Genomic DNA, 17,501 nt, shown 5'->3' with positions numbered 1-17,501 from the left:
TCCATAGCTGCCCTCTAGGGTGACCTGATTGACTAGATAACCTGGGTGTAACTCCATGTTGTGTGTTTACCAGGCAAGGCAAGAAGGGAGGCAACAGCAAACTGACAAGCAAATGTACTGCTTCATAGGACACAGCAAGGAGCAATTATCAGGAGTGCTCAGAGTTCAACCTAAGAAGTCAGGTACCAGACAGCAGGGTCCAGCCATGAAGGTACACAAAGTTATGATGTCCAAACTTTATTTTCTAGGTATTGAGGAATCCCTGAAGTCTGGAAGCATGATAATATAACCATGGGAAACACCTAAAAAAAAAAATGAGGAAGGCCTGTTACAAGTCTATGACACATGTCCTGGTGAGGGACGATGGGAAAACATGCCAGTTTGTGGTTTTGGAGACAGAGAGGAGGTGACAATTAAAGGGGGCAATGGAGGGAGATGTGACTCCATTAGATGCTAGGTGTAGATACTCAACGGCATTCTGAGGGTCTTGTTGAAGCCAAGAAGAAAATGAAAACACCTCACTGAAATGCAGGTCCTATAGAAAAGCCAACAAAAGGAAACCCACTTTCCCCAGGAAAACCATACACAAACATGTGGATACGATTGCAAGGGAGTCATACACTAAGTCCCTCATCTGAGTAAAGGGCCTGTGGACCTTCATTAGGAACCCCTGTGTGAGAAGAGGACGTCTGACCTTGCAGAGTCTGGGAAGAAAGACCAGATGGATCTGACTGCCACAGAGGCACGAACAGCCCCAGATTGGAAAAGCAGAAGCAGCAGTGAAAAGATGGGGTACAAAATAGCAGACTCTTGGTCTCCAGTTAGAAGTGGTCCTCCGAGTGCCCCAGAGACTAGCACATGGCAGGAGATGAAGAGGGAGATGGGGCTGGCATGAAGTTTAGGAGGTTAGAGAGGGCAGGTAGTGGACAGAAGAAACTCATGGGAGGTCTCGGGTGAGTGCTTCCTTGAGCTGCCACAGGTATCTCATCTTCAGGAAAAAGTAAGGCGAGGCCCCCACTTCCACTTTAGCAGGACTACACTCACTGCCACCAGCCTGCACACTGTTGCCCTCATCCTGCATGACCCTGAGGCAGTCATCACCTAATAATGCTCAGGAGAAACTTCTTCCCAGCATCTGCGACAATAACTGCAGATTTTTGAAATACATTCTGTGTGTGTGTGTGTGTGTGTGTGTGTGTGTGTGTGTGTGTGTGGTGGGGGGGGAGTCTTTCATACGTAAGGGGGTGAATTTTAGAGCAGGCACCCCTCTAGGACTTGACTGCTTGACTGACCACTTGATGCAAGTATATGCTGGATTCTGTTTTCCAAATGCGTACGTATGTATTGGCACATGATTTTCAGAATAACGTTCACTTTTGGCCCCATTTTATCAGCGTTATCCTCCCCCCACACACACACACATACATACTTATTTTTACTTATTTTTGTAGGTTATATATTCTTGTAAATGATCCTCAATTATTTTTCTAGGACAACATGGCACATAAACATGAGGGAATATATGAGATATAGCAAAAGGAGTTCTTAAAGTCCAGAACTTTGTAGCTGAGAAGATTATGGGATGTGACAACAATAAGGAGTATGTTATTAGGCCAGTCCAACAGGGACTTAGAGGCGCCAGGCAGATCTGAGTCTGGGCCACCTCTCTTTTCTGGTTACTGGCTATGAGACGTACTGTTCTCTGAATCTTAAGTAGTGACCTCTTTGCATTTGGAGCGATGGCTTAAATGAGGTAATGTGTGGGACACAGGTAGCTTAGCACTGGATCAGTACTGGGTGCTGTTATTACTAACATTGCCATCCCTCAGACAAGTAGTTGGTAGGTTTCCCCTCTTGGCCACGTCTGCTGGCACACTGGCACAGCCAGAAAGCCCCCTCCCCCAACCTTCCATCCCTCACTTGGCTCCACTGGTATCCCACACCCACAGACTCCAAGCAGCCGTCTCTCACTGACATGGATCACTCCTCCGGAACTCACCTCCACACCCACCACCTCTTCTAGGATGCAGTGCACACATCCATGTCCTTAGTTTCTTGTAAAATGTGCCAAAGAGAACTAAGTGTGCAGGTTTAGGGGTCTCTGCCTTCCCTGCCCTGACCCAACTGTACATCCCCACTGATACAGACAAGCAGCCCTGAGATCCGGAAAGGGGACTGAGCACAACCCCCGGGGGACCCGTGGCCTTGGGTCGAGGCAACTCTTCTGCAAGGCTCTAGCTGGGTCAGTTTCAGGGCTGCTCACTCTGACTCCGCGGACCTAACCCTTGGGCTGGGAGAGATGAATGACCGGCACCGAGGAAGCGAGGGCTCCGCAGGCCCTCATCGAGGCTCTACCGAGTAATGGGGGCAGGATTCGAAGAAGAGCTGAGGGCGCCCCACGTTTCCTCCAGCCTGATGATAACATCAGCGCCTGTCAGGTGGTTGGTGCGAGGGCGTGTGCGCGCGCGCGGGAGCGAGCGCAGGGAGCGCGCTCGCACAAACTTTGTGCCTGCGGGTGCGCCTGGGTCGGCTCGCCTGGCTCCCAGAGTGGCCGGCGCCGGGCTGCGAGGGCCGGCGGCGGCCGAGAGATGCGCCGCGCCCCGCCGAGCCGGTCCCGCCGCTCCAGGTGAGACGGCTCCAGGAGCGCAGCGCGCCGCGGCCATGGGCACCCTGGGCAAGGCGAGAGAGGCTCCGCGGTGAGTAGCTGTGGCTCCTCGGGGAGCTCGGCATCTTTAGTGGGGAGGGATGGCTGAACAGTGTCCCCTGCTGCGGTCCTCTCCGAGGGGGTAAGGAGCGGGATCGGAAGACCAGGCAACTCCTTCCGAGGACAATCGCACCCCGGGGTGGACCATAGTGGTAGATCCGGGAGTCAGGCCAAGACTGACGTCGGGGGAGAATAGGCGTGAGGCAGACATCCCCGGAGCCCAGCACTTTGGGCCAGGAGGGAAGACAGAGTCGGGGCCGCTGGGGTGGCGAGACCACAGGTCGCCTGGCCAGATCTGGAGTGGTCTGGGCCTCAAGCCTTCACCTACCCAGTGCCCCCACAACAGTGGACCTTCCTGGATGCTCTTCAGCAGGTCACCCCCGGGAACTCCCACTCACATACTTTCTGAGTCCCTGGCACCTGCTGAGGGCGCGGGGAGCGGGAAGCGCCACCTGGTGGTCTCTCCAGGCCTTTCTGGAGCGACCCGCAGAAATGGCTGCAAACGGAGGTGGCAGTGCTTGGCTGTCCGTTGAGGGGAAAAAAAGTTTCCAAATCAGTGGTCTGTGAACCTGCACTCCTACCCCCATACTCTAGAGAGTATGTTTGGGAGAGTCTTGGGATGACAGAAAGTGAAGAAAGAGTGGCTATGAACAGTCCTGCTCTTGGAAGTAATAAGGGCCTTAGGTGGTCAAGGAATTTGACATTTGCCCTCAAAGCACAAGAAACCCACAACTGCCTGGACAGAGCTTCGCCCTGGTTGGGACCGATCTGGTTGTGCCCTTCACAATGCCCTTCATGTGGACGCAGATGTGAGCGCACCACGACCGACCTATGTATGGCACTATGCCCATTCTAATTCCCTACCTGGCAGTGCATCCCGAGTGTGTCTTTCCGAGTGTCCTCCACCTTCCTTCGCGCTACCCTGCAGTGGATCTGTCCATCAAATTAACTGTATTCTGGGCAGCGTGGGGCAGGACTGGAAGGTGTACTCGGCAGAAGTGGCCAGCGAAAGCCGCCTTTCCTTCTGAGCAGATCACGGATGTCTCTCTCCACTCTCCCTTGTTCCTCCTTTGCCCTGAGGATATCTGTGCCTGGAGATCAAGTCTCCCAAACCAGTTCAAACTTCCTTCAGCAGGCTCTGGGAGTGTGTTGGGGAAGGGAGAGCTAAACACTGTAGAACTGAGAAAACATCTTCAAGTTAATGTGTTTCTTTCAAGATTTTGTTGTTGGTTTGTTTTATTTAATGATGCTTAAAACTCTCTCAAAACTTCCTATAATAAAGCACTGTATTAACTCAGCGGATCTCAATCTATGGGTCCCGAACCTCCTGGAGTCACATATCAGATATCCTGCATGTCATGTGTTTACATTACGACTCATAACAGTAACAAAATTACAGTTTTGAAGTATCAACAAAATCATTTTATGGTTGGAGATCACCACAACATGAGAAACTGTACTAAAGGGGGGCAGCATTCGGAAGGTTGAGAACCACTGGTATAAATCCTTATCTATAACCATTCCACCAGGAGGTGGGGGAGAGAGAAAAGGTGGAAGGGGATGCTGGGGGCTTGGTCCCTAGCATCATGAAAGAAAACAATTTAAGTTGTTTCTTTTATTTCCTTTAGTTGCATCCTAGTGAGATGGCAGGATTGTTTCTTAACCAGATGGGATGAGGCATGCTTGCAATTCCAGCACCAGAAGGCTGCTGTTGAAGGTAGAGAGTTCTAGGCCACCCTAGACCACATAGTAAGACCCTGTTTAAAAAAACAAAAAACAAACAACAAAAAAACTCTAAGTACGTTTTTGTTTTTGTTTTTGTTTTTAAGAAAGAGAGACAAAAGGAAACATGATCTGAGAGTTTTCCAGGGCAAGCAGTCAAGAGACTGAGCAGAAGGAGAGTGTGCAGCCCACAGGGCGCCCTCGGCTTTTAACACTTTCTCTCCTGTTTCTTCATGCCTGAATCTCTCAGCACTGGACCAGGTTTGGAGAGTTGTGACTATTTGTAGGAAGGGAAGGGAGCCCAGCTAGGAAGCTGGCTGCTGGCCTTCTCTGTACTTGAGGCCAAACATACCTCTGTCATTCATCTGTGGGTATTTAGAGAAGGACTGTGTAGAGACTGGGCAGCTCTCAGGTGCTAAGGACTGTTCCAGGGACCTGCTGAGCAAGTGAGCACCAAAGATGCCACCTTTACATTATCAGCCATCTTTCTGAAAGGAGCTGGCTTTGTCGTACATTAAATAAACTTTTTCAGTCTTTTGACAATCTGCTCACCAATTCCAGTGTAGTTATAAGCATCTAGCCTCCAACCCAAATGTCAATTAGATGAATAGAGCCAGGGAGACTCCAGGTATTAGTCCCCTGAGATAGACCACATGCACAGCCTCAGAATGTTTAGGACTCAGTTTCCACATCAAATGGTAGCATCTTTCTGGGCTGTAGCTTCAGACACAATGCAGATCCCAGCACAGTGTGGTTGGAAAATGGAAACTCACTTTGTGAGGGCTGTTACTGTTTTTGGATTATCATTTTGTTCTCACACACTGATCTGACTCTCAGGACCTGAATAAAAATCAGTGATGGCCAAGAGTTTGATGGAGTTCTGCAGCCCCAACCTGATCCTTCTTTGGAAATCAGTGGCTTGGACTAACAGGTTCCCCGGTACCCAGAGTGACTAGGCTTCATTGGTCCCACCTCAGTTTGGAACAGAGCCCCATGTACACCACAGACTGATGTTCTGAGGTTAGAGAACAGAACTGGAAGGACCAGGGTGTTGCCCTGGAGTCTGGCTGTATGGTGTGGCTCATGTTCAGAGTACTGTCTTTATACAAGCTGATTTCTCCAAACCCAGGTGTGCCCAGGGTGGTGTTTTGTTGGTTATCTTGTTTGATGTTTGTTTTTATAAGTGTATGGTTGGTCCCTTCTCGGTGAAGCCTTTACCTTGTCAGGGCAGATCTTCCACACAGTCCCTGGTGCTTTTCCTTCTTCAGAGAACATTATGCTTCTTGCCCCCCACACTGTCTTCGTACAGTGGCCTAAGCTATGTGGTCACACTCACTGACTTGTTTAGGTTCTCCTACTATAGCTGTGAGTATGAAGGAACTCCCCATGCTTTTATACAAGAATAACTAACATGCCCTGGACATGGGGTATAATTTACAGAGTAATTACAAAGTCTATCTCACTGTGCTCCCCCTGGCCTACTGCAATGTCCTGCTCATGGAGTAAGTACTTGGGTAATGGATGCCGGTTTAGGCTTCCCGGTATGTGTCATGGTTCTAGAGAGTTCCTCACTTTTCCTCCTTGACATTAAACTATCATTTAGCCAAAGATGCAACAGGAAAAGGAGAACTAAGTATGTGCCCAAAAAGTGATCAGCAACAACACCTTTCATTATTGAACCTGCAAAGATTATAGATGTGGGTCTCCGTGTGTTTTTTTAGTAGAGGGAAATAAAACACACTACGTGAGACACTTTGCAGAGTGACTTGTATCAGCCAGGTCATGCCCAGTAAAGCCAAGCAAAAGCACCGGACTCCTCAGCCATTTCCAGGCACAAAGGGCTCTTTTACATTCCGCTCTAGAGCAGGCAGTTCAGCTCAGAGTCAACCCCTCCCCCCTTCTTCTCTTCGTTAAGGACCCAAGTAAGGACCTGATAGAATGTTACTGGTCTAAATGATTCATAGTGATTTCTTGTGTTATCAAAAATGAAACTATTCATTAAAACCAACCAAGACTTGAAGAAAAGCAGAGATGCCTGAGAAATCTAAATGCCGCCACCATAACCCCCACTTTCTCCCCACCCTGGAATCTTTGAGTTCTCCTGCAAGGCTCTTAAAGGTGTTTCAGAGGCCCCCGGCCCTTCGGCGTCTTCGGCATTGCTCAAATGAATGAAACTAGCTGAAAATGAGGCCAACTGAACCAGTCTTTCAGACCCCGAGTCAGTAGCCTAGCAGGTAGAAGCTACGGCTGCCAGGGTACAGTTTCCCCTCTGCCTCTCCCCTTCTGAAAGAGGGCCGGCAGCATGGGGTAGTCCTTCCACCAGTGGGGAGTAAGCTGTTGCTGCCCTGGAATCTCACCTTGTCATTTGCTGGCGAGATGTCTCTTTAACAGCCAACCAGTCCGTTCAGTGCTTCTGCCAAGTGGGAGGGTCTGCCTTCTACCAGCCCAGCTTCAGGGACTCATTGCCCTCTCTCCTCTTCCCTCTGTCTTCAGAGCCTAGAGCTGCTAGCAAGACCCCCAACTGCTTGGTCTATCCTAACCTGGATCTCTCTTTCCCGGCAGGAAACCTCCCCATGGCTCCAGAGCTGGCCCTAAAGCAAGACTAGAAGCCAAATCAGTCAACAGCCCTCTCCCTGCCCAGCCTAGCTTGGCCCAGATCACCCAGTTCCGAATGATGGTGTCCCTGGGACATTTGGCCAAAGGAGCCAGCCTGGATGATCTGATTGACAGCTGCATCCAATCTTTTGGTGAGTTGGCTAACTGCCCACATACATAGAAATGGCTGTGTTATTTCTTTCTTTTCCTTAAAAAGTGTCTTATACAAGAGCAACCTAGATTGTAATTTGGCTTTAAAAATAGCTTTTGAGCCTTTGAAATGTTGGAGACAGTCTGCACTGCTATGGCACATGACTATGTGGGTGGAAGAGGTCGTGTTGAGAGGTGCAATCTGACATGAGAAGTTACCGAGGGGAGTTGGCATTTTCTCTGCATGGAGGTTTGTCCCGTGGTGGGAGATAGCAGATAATGATATTGGCCTCTAGTGCTGTCTTCCTTCTGGGGTAGAAAAAATAAGTCTGTCTCACACTGTCAAACAGAATTTGAAAACATTCAGGTCATTTGGACAAATAAGGTCTCAATAATTCCCCTTCCAGTATGGAACTGTGCTTGTGTTTGTGAAGACAAGATAAGAGTTCATGGGTTGCAAGGTCAGGTGTGGGGGAGGGTCAAGGAGCTAGGAACTAAATATGTGGGCACGTAGGCCAATCGTGCATGTTCCAGGTGCCGCCCTCTGTCAATACATGCAGAGCTATACTGCCAGCAAGCAATGCCCTAAAAAGATTTATTTTTAATTAAGCATTTTCTTTTGCTGATGATTTGAAAGTACTAGATATTGGGTTTGCTTCAAAACGAGCAGAATTAAAATTGATGGATTTCAGTGAAATCTATTAATTCAAAGATTTTCAGCATCCTTTTCCCTGTCTCCTTTTCTATGTTCCTGCATCTCCTGCTGGGAAGCAGATGAGTTTGTGGGGCTCAACTCTGAAGCATCAGCCCACCCCAGCTGGAGCCTCCTGGAGAGTAGAGGGGAAGTGTGTTCAGCTCTCAGAAGTGGGGACTGTTAGTATTTAGGGCTTGTTCGGACCTTATTTATAGACTTGGGAAAGACTTGGCACTTTGGGGAGATTCATTGCGTGCAACTGTCTCAATTTTGGTTTAAAACAGTGCTTCTTCAACATTCTTGCTTTTTTTTTTTTTTTTAGTAATGCAGATGGCTGGGTCCCACCCCCAGAGTTTCTGCTTGAGTAGGTCTGGCTAGGGTGGGGTCCAATAATTTGCATTCTAACAAGGTCCCAGATGAGGCTGAGGCAGCTGCTCCCAAAACCCCACTTTGAGAATCATTACTTTAAATTACTATTTGCTCTAGACTTCTTGCCTTTGGAAAGAGGGAGGGGATTTGATGTGTGACTCAGTAATAGAGTACTTACTTAATACACGGGGGCTTGAGTGCAACCTATCTATCCCTGAAAAAGAAAAAGCCATTTGTTCTGTTCCTTGATTTATCCTTACCTGAAAGATTGATTTGAGATGGGTATTCTACCACTAAGCTACATCTTTAGCCCCAGATTGAATAACTTGGTGTTTCAAAAATCATCTTAGAAAATATGTACATTCAGGGAGACAGCTAGAAGCTGGTGGCGACCAGTGGGAGCAGGATGGTGTCTAGTGCTGTTAGGTACGCTGTCCTTCTCTTTGGCTGCTAGTTGTATTTCCTAGACCTTCACAGGACGTAGCATTGCTACTACGTGAACAAGGGTCTTTATTCTCTGCTTCACTACTGAGCACACTGCGACCGTAGATGTATTTATCTTTATCATCTATATTCTTGTTCTGCCAATCATCCAACTACCTGATGAGTTCAAGACTGTTTCCTTAGCTTTCAAATAATTGTGGCTTTAACCTTAAAAATATATGGTTACTTCCAGAGTCCTTTCCGAAAATAACCCATCATAGCCCACTCCCCATGACCAATCCTACAAAGGCAGCGGTACATTGTTTTCCAGAATATGCTAAGGTGAAAACTTGAGTCTTAAAATGCAACAGCTGTGTAGGCCCCACTGAAGCTAGAAGTCCTTTGGGTCATTACGAAGAAGCATGTATTAAGTCCCTAATTATACCTGTGTGGGACCCAAGAAAAATGACAGTGACCAAGTGTGTACTTATAAAGCACCTGTGAAATAGCCTGTTCAGGAATAAACACACACACACACACACACACACACACACACACGCACACGCACACGCACACGCACACGCACACGCACACGCACACGCATGCACGCACTCGCGTGTGCACACACACACACACACTAATAAATGAAGGTGTTCAGGAACAAGTTCCTTTTGAGCAAGGGCACTTACTGAGAAAGACTAGACACCACCTCACAGCCCCTGGAACATGGGAATGCTGTAAACAAAAATCTCAGTTTCTTCTGAATTATATGTTGCAGAATTGCCCATCCTAGAATTTACATGAAAGACAAAACAGCAAAAGCCAGTGTATGTTGGAGACAATTAGAGAGGATACCTTTGTGAGTCTGCCTTCTCTTGGTTATGAGCTGACCTATCTATTGGGAGGAGGAGCTTCTCACTGACCTTTCTTTACTTTCCCCTGCCTTCTCCCCTCCTCTTCATGCAGCCTAGGATGTGTTTCACTCAGCCTGTGTACTGTTGTCCAGCACAGCAGCCCCTAACACATGCAGCTACTGTCATATATTTTTTAATTAGTTACAATGAAATCAAGTGTAAACTTTAGTTCCGATGCCTCCATCGCCAGTCTTCAAGTGCCCGATGGCCTCAGGTGGCGAGTGCTACTAGACAGACAATGCCATGGTCACAGGAAGTCTGACTGTCAGTGCCGGTGAAGGAAGATAACTGACGTCCAGGGAGTGGCAGTGGGTAGATGTTTCTGAAAACTGAGGTTCCGTTCATTTCTCAAGTGCACCTAAGGGATAATCTAAATATTACTTAAAACCTCCTGGGCGTTGAGACGTATATACTGAAAGCTGTCTCTTGAGCATTATTAAGTAGCAATTGTCCACCCCTTCCCGCAGCTGTTCTCAGAGGAAGGCTGGATTACAATGTTTTAAGGATACACATGCAAATGAAGGTACTGTGGAAGGCCCCCAACAACCCACCCAGTGTCAGGAAGTTACAGGTCTGTGATTAGAAACACCACCCCTCCAGTTGGTTCATTTGCCTTAACCCTGCCCCAGCCCACTCCCACCTTCTGTTTTCCTCAGACCCCACGTGTGACTGGTAGTTAACCCATTTTGACACTGAGCATAATGAGGTGGATGATCACAGCCAGGAACATTTATGTCTGATGTGTGTGGATCACACCAGCCGTTACAGAGCTTACAGGCCTATGAGATCACTTAAGCTTTTCATTTCTTTTTCACTTTGCAAGAGGGCTACCAGCATTGGGGCCACGTGGAAAAAATCAAATACCCCAATTTACAAAGTTCTTTCATGTCTCCTTTCTGTGAAAGACAAATTCTAATAGCATCAGAGAGCAATTGCATACGTGCCCTAGCAAGCACCCTAGCAAGCTGTTCCCTTGTGTCCAGAGTGGGCTGTCCGGGCCCAGGACAGTGCATCCCAGTAGCTTATATTTATGGGGTGTTATTTTTTTCTTAGTGTTCCATATGTATTGATTTTTCTTTTATAGTCAAAACAAGCCTGAAATAGGTCAGGTATTATTATCTCCATTGGATGAACAAGAAAAAAGTGGGGCAGCTGAGAACTGAAACCACACGCCTTGTACCCACATCTAAATAGAAAACATGCTGCCCTTTTTCTTCTGCCTCTGCCTGCAGCAGCCCTGTGTCCCCTGAGCTGGGGCAGGTGTGGCTCTCCCCCCAAGACAGGCCTCACATTCTCAGAAGAGTCTTTGTGCTGCACAGAGTGGCCCTGCAGCCTGTGCTTGCCAGTGTGTAGGCCTGACCTCCCCAGTTAGAAACCAAATTCCATTCAGTGCAAGAAATAGTCACAGACTCCATCTCTATACCATCAGATGTCTGGCTGAAATTAATTCTCAAATCAAATTTTTATTCTTAAATTACCATGTGCATGGATTGTACTAATGTTTCCCAGTCTAGAAAGACCTTATGACTTGTAAGTATAGTTTCTGTACTATGAGCTAGTTGGTACTAAGCACTTTGTAGACCTTAATGCATTATGGGTATAACTATACATGTCTTTAAAATTGAAGCTGAGTGAAGGCAATCAGGTGCTTGTTAGAACCACAGTCCTCTCCACAGCATGGGGAAGGTCAGCTATTTCTCAGCTCTCTGTAGCTTCAACTCTGTCTGCCAAAGCAAGGTGTAGAGGAGACAGACAGGCACCACACCACACGACACATCACCACACAGATGGGTACTTAGAACTGGCAACCACAAGCACAAAGCTGTGTATATAAAGTCACGTATATGAAGCCTTTGCTACTGCTGATCACAGGCCCTTCAGCTGTCTCTGAAGCCTCCCCAGGAGTACTCCCCAGATTACAAGGTTTCTCATAGAAAATAAAACAAAACAGTCACAGGGTCACCCTGTCCTAAACAGCTGGGGTTGACAGATGTGCCCAGCATGGCTCTTCCTAGTCCTCTGGAGGGAATTGACATTCTCTGATCAGCATGCCACTTATGCTGTGTCTCTGCTGGGCTGGTGTCACCCAGTGTCCCTAGGATGTCTGCCCTCTCATGAGTGTGAGTTCTGGTGATTCTTGGGCCTGTGGAAGGAAAGTATTGAATTCTCGCCACCCTGACCTTTCTTGTGTAGCATCACCTCCAGGAACCTTCCCTGTGTGCTGGAGCAAAATCAGTCTTCAAAACAGTGATGCATAAGAGCCACCATTTCTCAGGAATCCTGAGTACTTTTCCTCAGTAGAAGGCCCAGAGAAAGGAATCTTCCTGCTGACTGGAAGACAGAGGATATGCAGTGACTGAGCGCTTATGCTTACGGATCATGGGCTCTGTGGGGAGTGAGCCTTTACCTGAATTGACCCCACTGGGCTTCCCCACATCACTGTAGGTTATTAGTTTGCTCTCTAAGCTGAAAGGGAACTGGAATTCAGGAGAGGGAAAGGGCATATGGGATGTGGTCCAGCTCAGTACTGGGCCAGCTGCTGACAGCGAAGCTCTGATCTGCTCTCCGAGGCTTGTGTTCTCTCTGCTGGATTAGAGTCTCATCGAGAAGACTAGGTCAGATTCAGGCTCCTGACATGCAAGCCCAGAGGTTTTTGTCTGCCCAGGACTCAAGATGATGTTTGAGCAAAGTCCCTCATGGGCTAATATTGAGTACCACTGCCTTGTAGCTCACAGGCTTCTTGGACATCCCAGGACATGTTCTCAGGCTTTCTAAGAAACCATGAAAAACCAACATCTCTGAGAAGCAATGGAACAAATAGGTTTTTCAATTTACAAACTGGTAAAGCTCTCAAGGAAGCCAGCCTCGTGGGAGCATGAAAGCAATCCAGCCAGGCTTAATTAGAGATAGGCTCCGCCTGGGAGCAGGTCGGAAATCCTAGCACCACTACTGTGTGATTTGCCTGTGTTTCTCTCTCCTCGACGGCAGCAAGCTTTACAAACCTGCAAAATTTACAGCCTGTCCATCTTACACTCGGGGAAATAAACAGAAAGTAGATGTCTGTGGTGCCCACAGCTTTGTCCCTTGCTCTCAGAGACAGTTTTCTCAGGCTTACATTTGCAACTTTGGTGAGCTTATGCCGTTAAGGTCTCCACCCTCATCTCCATGCAGCCTGTAGGATTCAGAGGTCTTCAAGGAGTAGCTGAGCTGGAAGGAACTGGAGAAATGCTTTTCCCTGAACTACCATCCAAACAAACCAGTTTGCCAATAGATTTTTCTGAGGTTTCATTGGGGAGTAATATGAATCCAAAAGCGGCCTGCTCTGTTGACACTGACTGGACCTCTGAGAGCCCTGGAGAAGGGCACCTCAGAGGCAAACTCACTCCCTGGCCTTCCCGTTGCTGCCTCATGCCTGTAGCACTTGCAGAGGCCTGGTACTAGACTTTAGGACACAGTCAAGCCCGGCTTCCTGCCCTGGGGGACATTGAAGGAAAAGCAAAAGAAATAGTAAGACAGTGTAGGCAGGACCAACTTCAATGCCACACAGTCTTCAAGTTGTGAAAAAGGGGGGCACCTATTGGATCTTAAAAACCAAATAGCCAATCATGAGCATGAGAATCACAGAAATGGGTGGGGATAAGGATAATTTGCTGAAGATGTAGAGGAGAGATGGGCCCAAGCTTGTTTTCTTTTTTATGGATATGAAAGTGTGTGTAGAAGGGTAGATAGTAGCCTTATCTGCTAACAGCAGTATATTACATGATTATTGAGCTCACAAGATCAAAACTGTTCTATTTTCCCTAATTTGGCAAGCCAGTTGTTAAGCATAGCCACCATTAAAGATTAAGTTATGTCCCTGTGTGATGAATAAGTTCGTAAATGACAAGCATTCTATTTTTTTTTTCTTTTTGAGCTAAGGATCGAACCCAGGGCCTTGCACTTGCTAGGCAAGTGCTCTACCACTGAACTAAATCCCCAACCCGACAACAAGCATTCTAAATGATCACTTGCTAGTATGTGGTCATGTTTACTATCCCATGTGCTTTTGAGAGTAGATCTATCGTGCCTGCATGGTGAAAATGTCTTGGTTTTTACCACACAGTTAGGAATAAGGCTATCATGGTTTTTGCCTCTTTCATACCTTAAGAAACAAACTCTCCATTTGGTCAAGACGAGATCTATTAAGGAGGTGAAGAAATCAAACATCAGCCAAGCTGAGGTTTCCTTAAAGAATTGTGGAACAAAGACTAAATCCAAGAGATCATTTGGAACTGAACAGACTACTTATATGTAGTAATTTTTTTTTTCTTAACTCACCTCTAAACACTCTGCAGGATTAAACCTCTCCTTCTTTTCTCAGCTTCCTGCACTTTGCCGTTCACATCTTATGTGCCGGCTCTACTGTCTTGGGTTCCACCCTGTTGACCACTGGCCTTTGTTCTGCTGCATGCTGGCCCTCTCACTGGTGTGTACACACAGGCTTTGGCTGAGTGTTTTGTTTGTTTTGTTGTTGTTGTTGTTGTTCATTTTTAATGAGTTTGTGTGTAGTTGTGCTCCTGATCATGAAAGTTCCCTCAGACCTCTTGCCTGTTTGTTACTGCTGTCCAATGCTCTCTCGTGCTAGAGGTCTCTGCTATTGACTCCTGTGATGGCATTTGCTGATGGATGGACTTTCCCTCATTTTCAGCTCTCCGTTAATTCTACTATTACAATATGGATAAATTGTGTTTTTATGTATGTGTCTTAGATTTTTAATCCTTTATTAATTTTAAACTTAAAATCTGTATTCCAACCACTTGGGGGGAATATGTTCTTGTCATTTTAACCAAAAGTAAAATCATTTTAATACATTCAGTGTATAATATGTATCATATACTCTTGGGAATGTTATCGATGGAGGAGAGAAAGCCCTTGGCTCGCTTTCTAAATTAGAGCCTGTCTGGTTTGGGCTGCAAAACAAAACACTGCACAGGTCATTTTGTCACTCAGAGCCCTGGTTTCCCTGATACTGTCAAAGAACATCAAAATCAGTTTTGGAACCACATAATGTCTGGAAGAATAAATATGTGATCTCAGATGTGAAATTGACTGTGAACTTGAAGGAAACCCTTCAGAATGGAAGTATGAAGTGCTTTTACATATTAAGTGTTTTATATATAAAGTGCTTTTTTAACTGCTTACAGAACCAACCAATAGCCTTAGAAGACTCAAAAACTCAACTATGTTTAAATCCAATTTTTCTAAATTATTAATATAGACTGAGACTATGTTGTTCTAAAATAGGCCTTTTTGTGATGAGCTACACAAACATTAACACACACTTACCTAGTCTTTCTAAATCTTCAAAGTATTACTTCACTAATAACTGGCTTTTGAAGAATTATTGTGAACAGTACAATGTTTATGTTAATATTTCATATATTTATTTAATTTATATTCCTATGTTCTTGTACCTACAAAGATTTAAAACTCAGAACTCATATTTTTAAATTTTTTAATAGCTTTAAAAAACCATTTGCTTCACCCCGGGAAACCAGAAATATAGAATAACAAAAGGAAAAAATTACAATCACATATCCCACCCTCACAAACAATATTAACCTATGAGCATTCTCAGGTGTGTCTTGGCCTTCTAAATTGACTCCTCTGGACATTCACAGATACTGTAAACTTATTGCATGTTTAATGATAGATTATCCAACCTCTGGATGTTCAAAATTTACATCTTAACCAATTATAATCCTGTGATCAATATTAGTAGTTCCTAAGAGACATGCTAGCATACAAGGATGCTATTCTATCCTAAAATTGATATTAAAAAATTCTGGTATAATTCCATCAAATATGAGATATAATGTTGAGGATTGCTTGGCAACTAAAATGATGCTGGTGAAGAATTAAAGGCATTTCCAGGAAAGAAGAGTACTTATTTTTCCAATGCTAAATGCTAATTATAATAACTCAGGACTAATTACTGATAGAATAAATGAAGGGGGGAATCCTCTACTAACTGAACATGGGAGATGTAAGCTATCTTTTTTTTGTTATGTGTGGTGAAAGTGAGTTAAAGGTTTGCTGTCCAAAACAAAGAATAAAATCTGTCGCCTTCATTATAACTTCCTTAAGGAGCTGCTGGTGGGATTTACAGCAGAGCCTAGAAGAGGCCTGAGTCTGCCCTGTCAGTCTCCTACAGTGAGGACGGACCACTGGGTGGTGGACAACAGCTGCAAAGGCTATTGTTTACTTTGGTTTTACTCCAGAACAGGTCAAGGGCCCTGGGAAGATCATGAGGATCTTGCCAGAGGGCTTTATTGTTGGGCAGAAATGGCTGTCAGGATGGTGGCTGACCTGGGGGCACATCAATGATTGATTGAAACGGACAAGAGAAAGTAGTGACTACAGGAGAAAGATGCAGCCTAGATGGTTAGCTTTGTACTGAAGGAGTGCAGGGAATCATGGGAGTTGTACCGCCACTGAGGATGAAGTCACATGAAGATTCAGAAATGGGATAGCCTTAAGGGCAGAAAGTGAAATTCCCAAGGGGAAGAGCAGAGAGTTATTCCGTCTCCTCTCAGTGATTTGTCTAGCCACAGTCTAGGACTTGTTTGTATAAAATTTTGAACAGCCCCCATTTTAAAGAGGAAATGCAGGAAGCGGTGTCTCCCTACTTATCGTGTGTGTGTGTTGTGTGTGTGTGTGTGTGTGTGTGTGTGTGTGTGTGTGTGTGTGTGTAAACTTGTTAGCATGTAGTCACACCCTACAGAGGACCCTTAAATCCATTGTGGGCTAACTCCACATTCACTCACTTCATGCATGATCTTAGAGACTTTTCCATACTCCCTGCCCTTCTTTCTCACCTTGTATTCCAACTTTTCTTCATCCAGGCCTGCCACGCCATTTATCTCCAGTCCTGGGTAACTCATGCTACACAATAAAGCATTCAGCATCTAATACATTGCTTTCCCAAGGTCAGCCACAGGACCCACACTGCTGGTCCCCATCTGTCTTCAGTTCCGGCTCAGGATGTATGCTGTCTCTGTGGTAACTTGTGATTTGCTCTACAAATGGACTCCTCTCACTTGTTCTTCCTGTAGACTCCCCACTGCCTCTGTGCCCAGTGGCTGAGAGTCCCATTGCCTTGTCATCAGCCACCAGTGTCAACCTGAGATGGACACAGTGTCACTAGTGTCACAGGGGAAAACATGGAGAAAGAGTCTTTAGATTAAAAGAGATTGGTCTGATGTATGTCTGTGTATGTAGGCAGATAGGCTCACGCTATACAGTTAGATACATTTGTATAATCATATATATATATTGAAATTGGGATACTTAGTTTGATATTAAAAAATCACAACTGTTTTGTTCAAGTATTTTTAGTCTTTTATTTTTAATTTTTACTAACACTAATTATATAGTAATGGGGTTAGTATATTTCCATGTATACATACACACACACACACACACACACACACACACACACACACACTCACACACACGCTCACACTATACACTGATCAAATCCATCCTTTTGTTCACCTCCACATCCACCCTTTACAACCTCTATTTATCATTATTCTGCATTCACATGAGAAGAAAAAGGGGAGTGGTGTGTAGTGGTGTCCACCTTTGACCTCAGCACCTGGGAAGCAGAAACAGGCAGACATCTCTGAGTGCAGGCCAGCCAGATCTACACAGTGAGTCCAGGCAGGGCTCCAGAGTGAGGCCCTGTCTAAAAAAGAAAAAAAGAAAAGAAAAAAGAAAGAAAGAAAAAGAAGGGGCACTATTTGGAAAGAGAAAAGATGGGGACAAGAAAAGGAAATCTAAGGATAAATATGCCCATAGTGTGTTATATACATGTTATATACGTATGACATGGAAATTTCAAAAGGAAACCTATTATGTTGCACAATTAGTGAATATTAATAATTTT

General features: G+C 45.7%; 1 protein-coding gene across 1 annotated transcript in view; it reads left to right on the top strand.

Annotated features, from left to right (window-relative positions):
• Window positions 1-2,453: 2,453 nt before the first annotated feature.
• Rasgrp1 (RAS guanyl releasing protein 1) overlaps window positions 2,454-17,501 on the top strand; it is a 66,768-nt gene continuing 51,720 nt past the window's right edge. Inside the window, exons 1-2 of the mRNA XM_036184528.1 lie at window positions 2,454-2,696; window positions 6,989-7,173. Of these exons, the coding sequence (XP_036040421.1) occupies window positions 2,662-2,696; window positions 6,989-7,173 (220 nt within the window). The 5' untranslated portion in view covers window positions 2,454-2,661. The remainder of the gene's footprint in view (window positions 2,697-6,988; window positions 7,174-17,501) is intronic.

This window comes from Onychomys torridus, chromosome 4, assembly GCF_903995425.1.
Source record: "Onychomys torridus chromosome 4, mOncTor1.1, whole genome shotgun sequence".
NCBI lineage: Eukaryota > Metazoa > Chordata > Mammalia > Rodentia > Cricetidae > Onychomys > Onychomys torridus.
The sequence above is the reverse complement of the archived record's forward strand: the minus strand, read 5'-3'. Positions and strand labels throughout refer to the sequence as shown.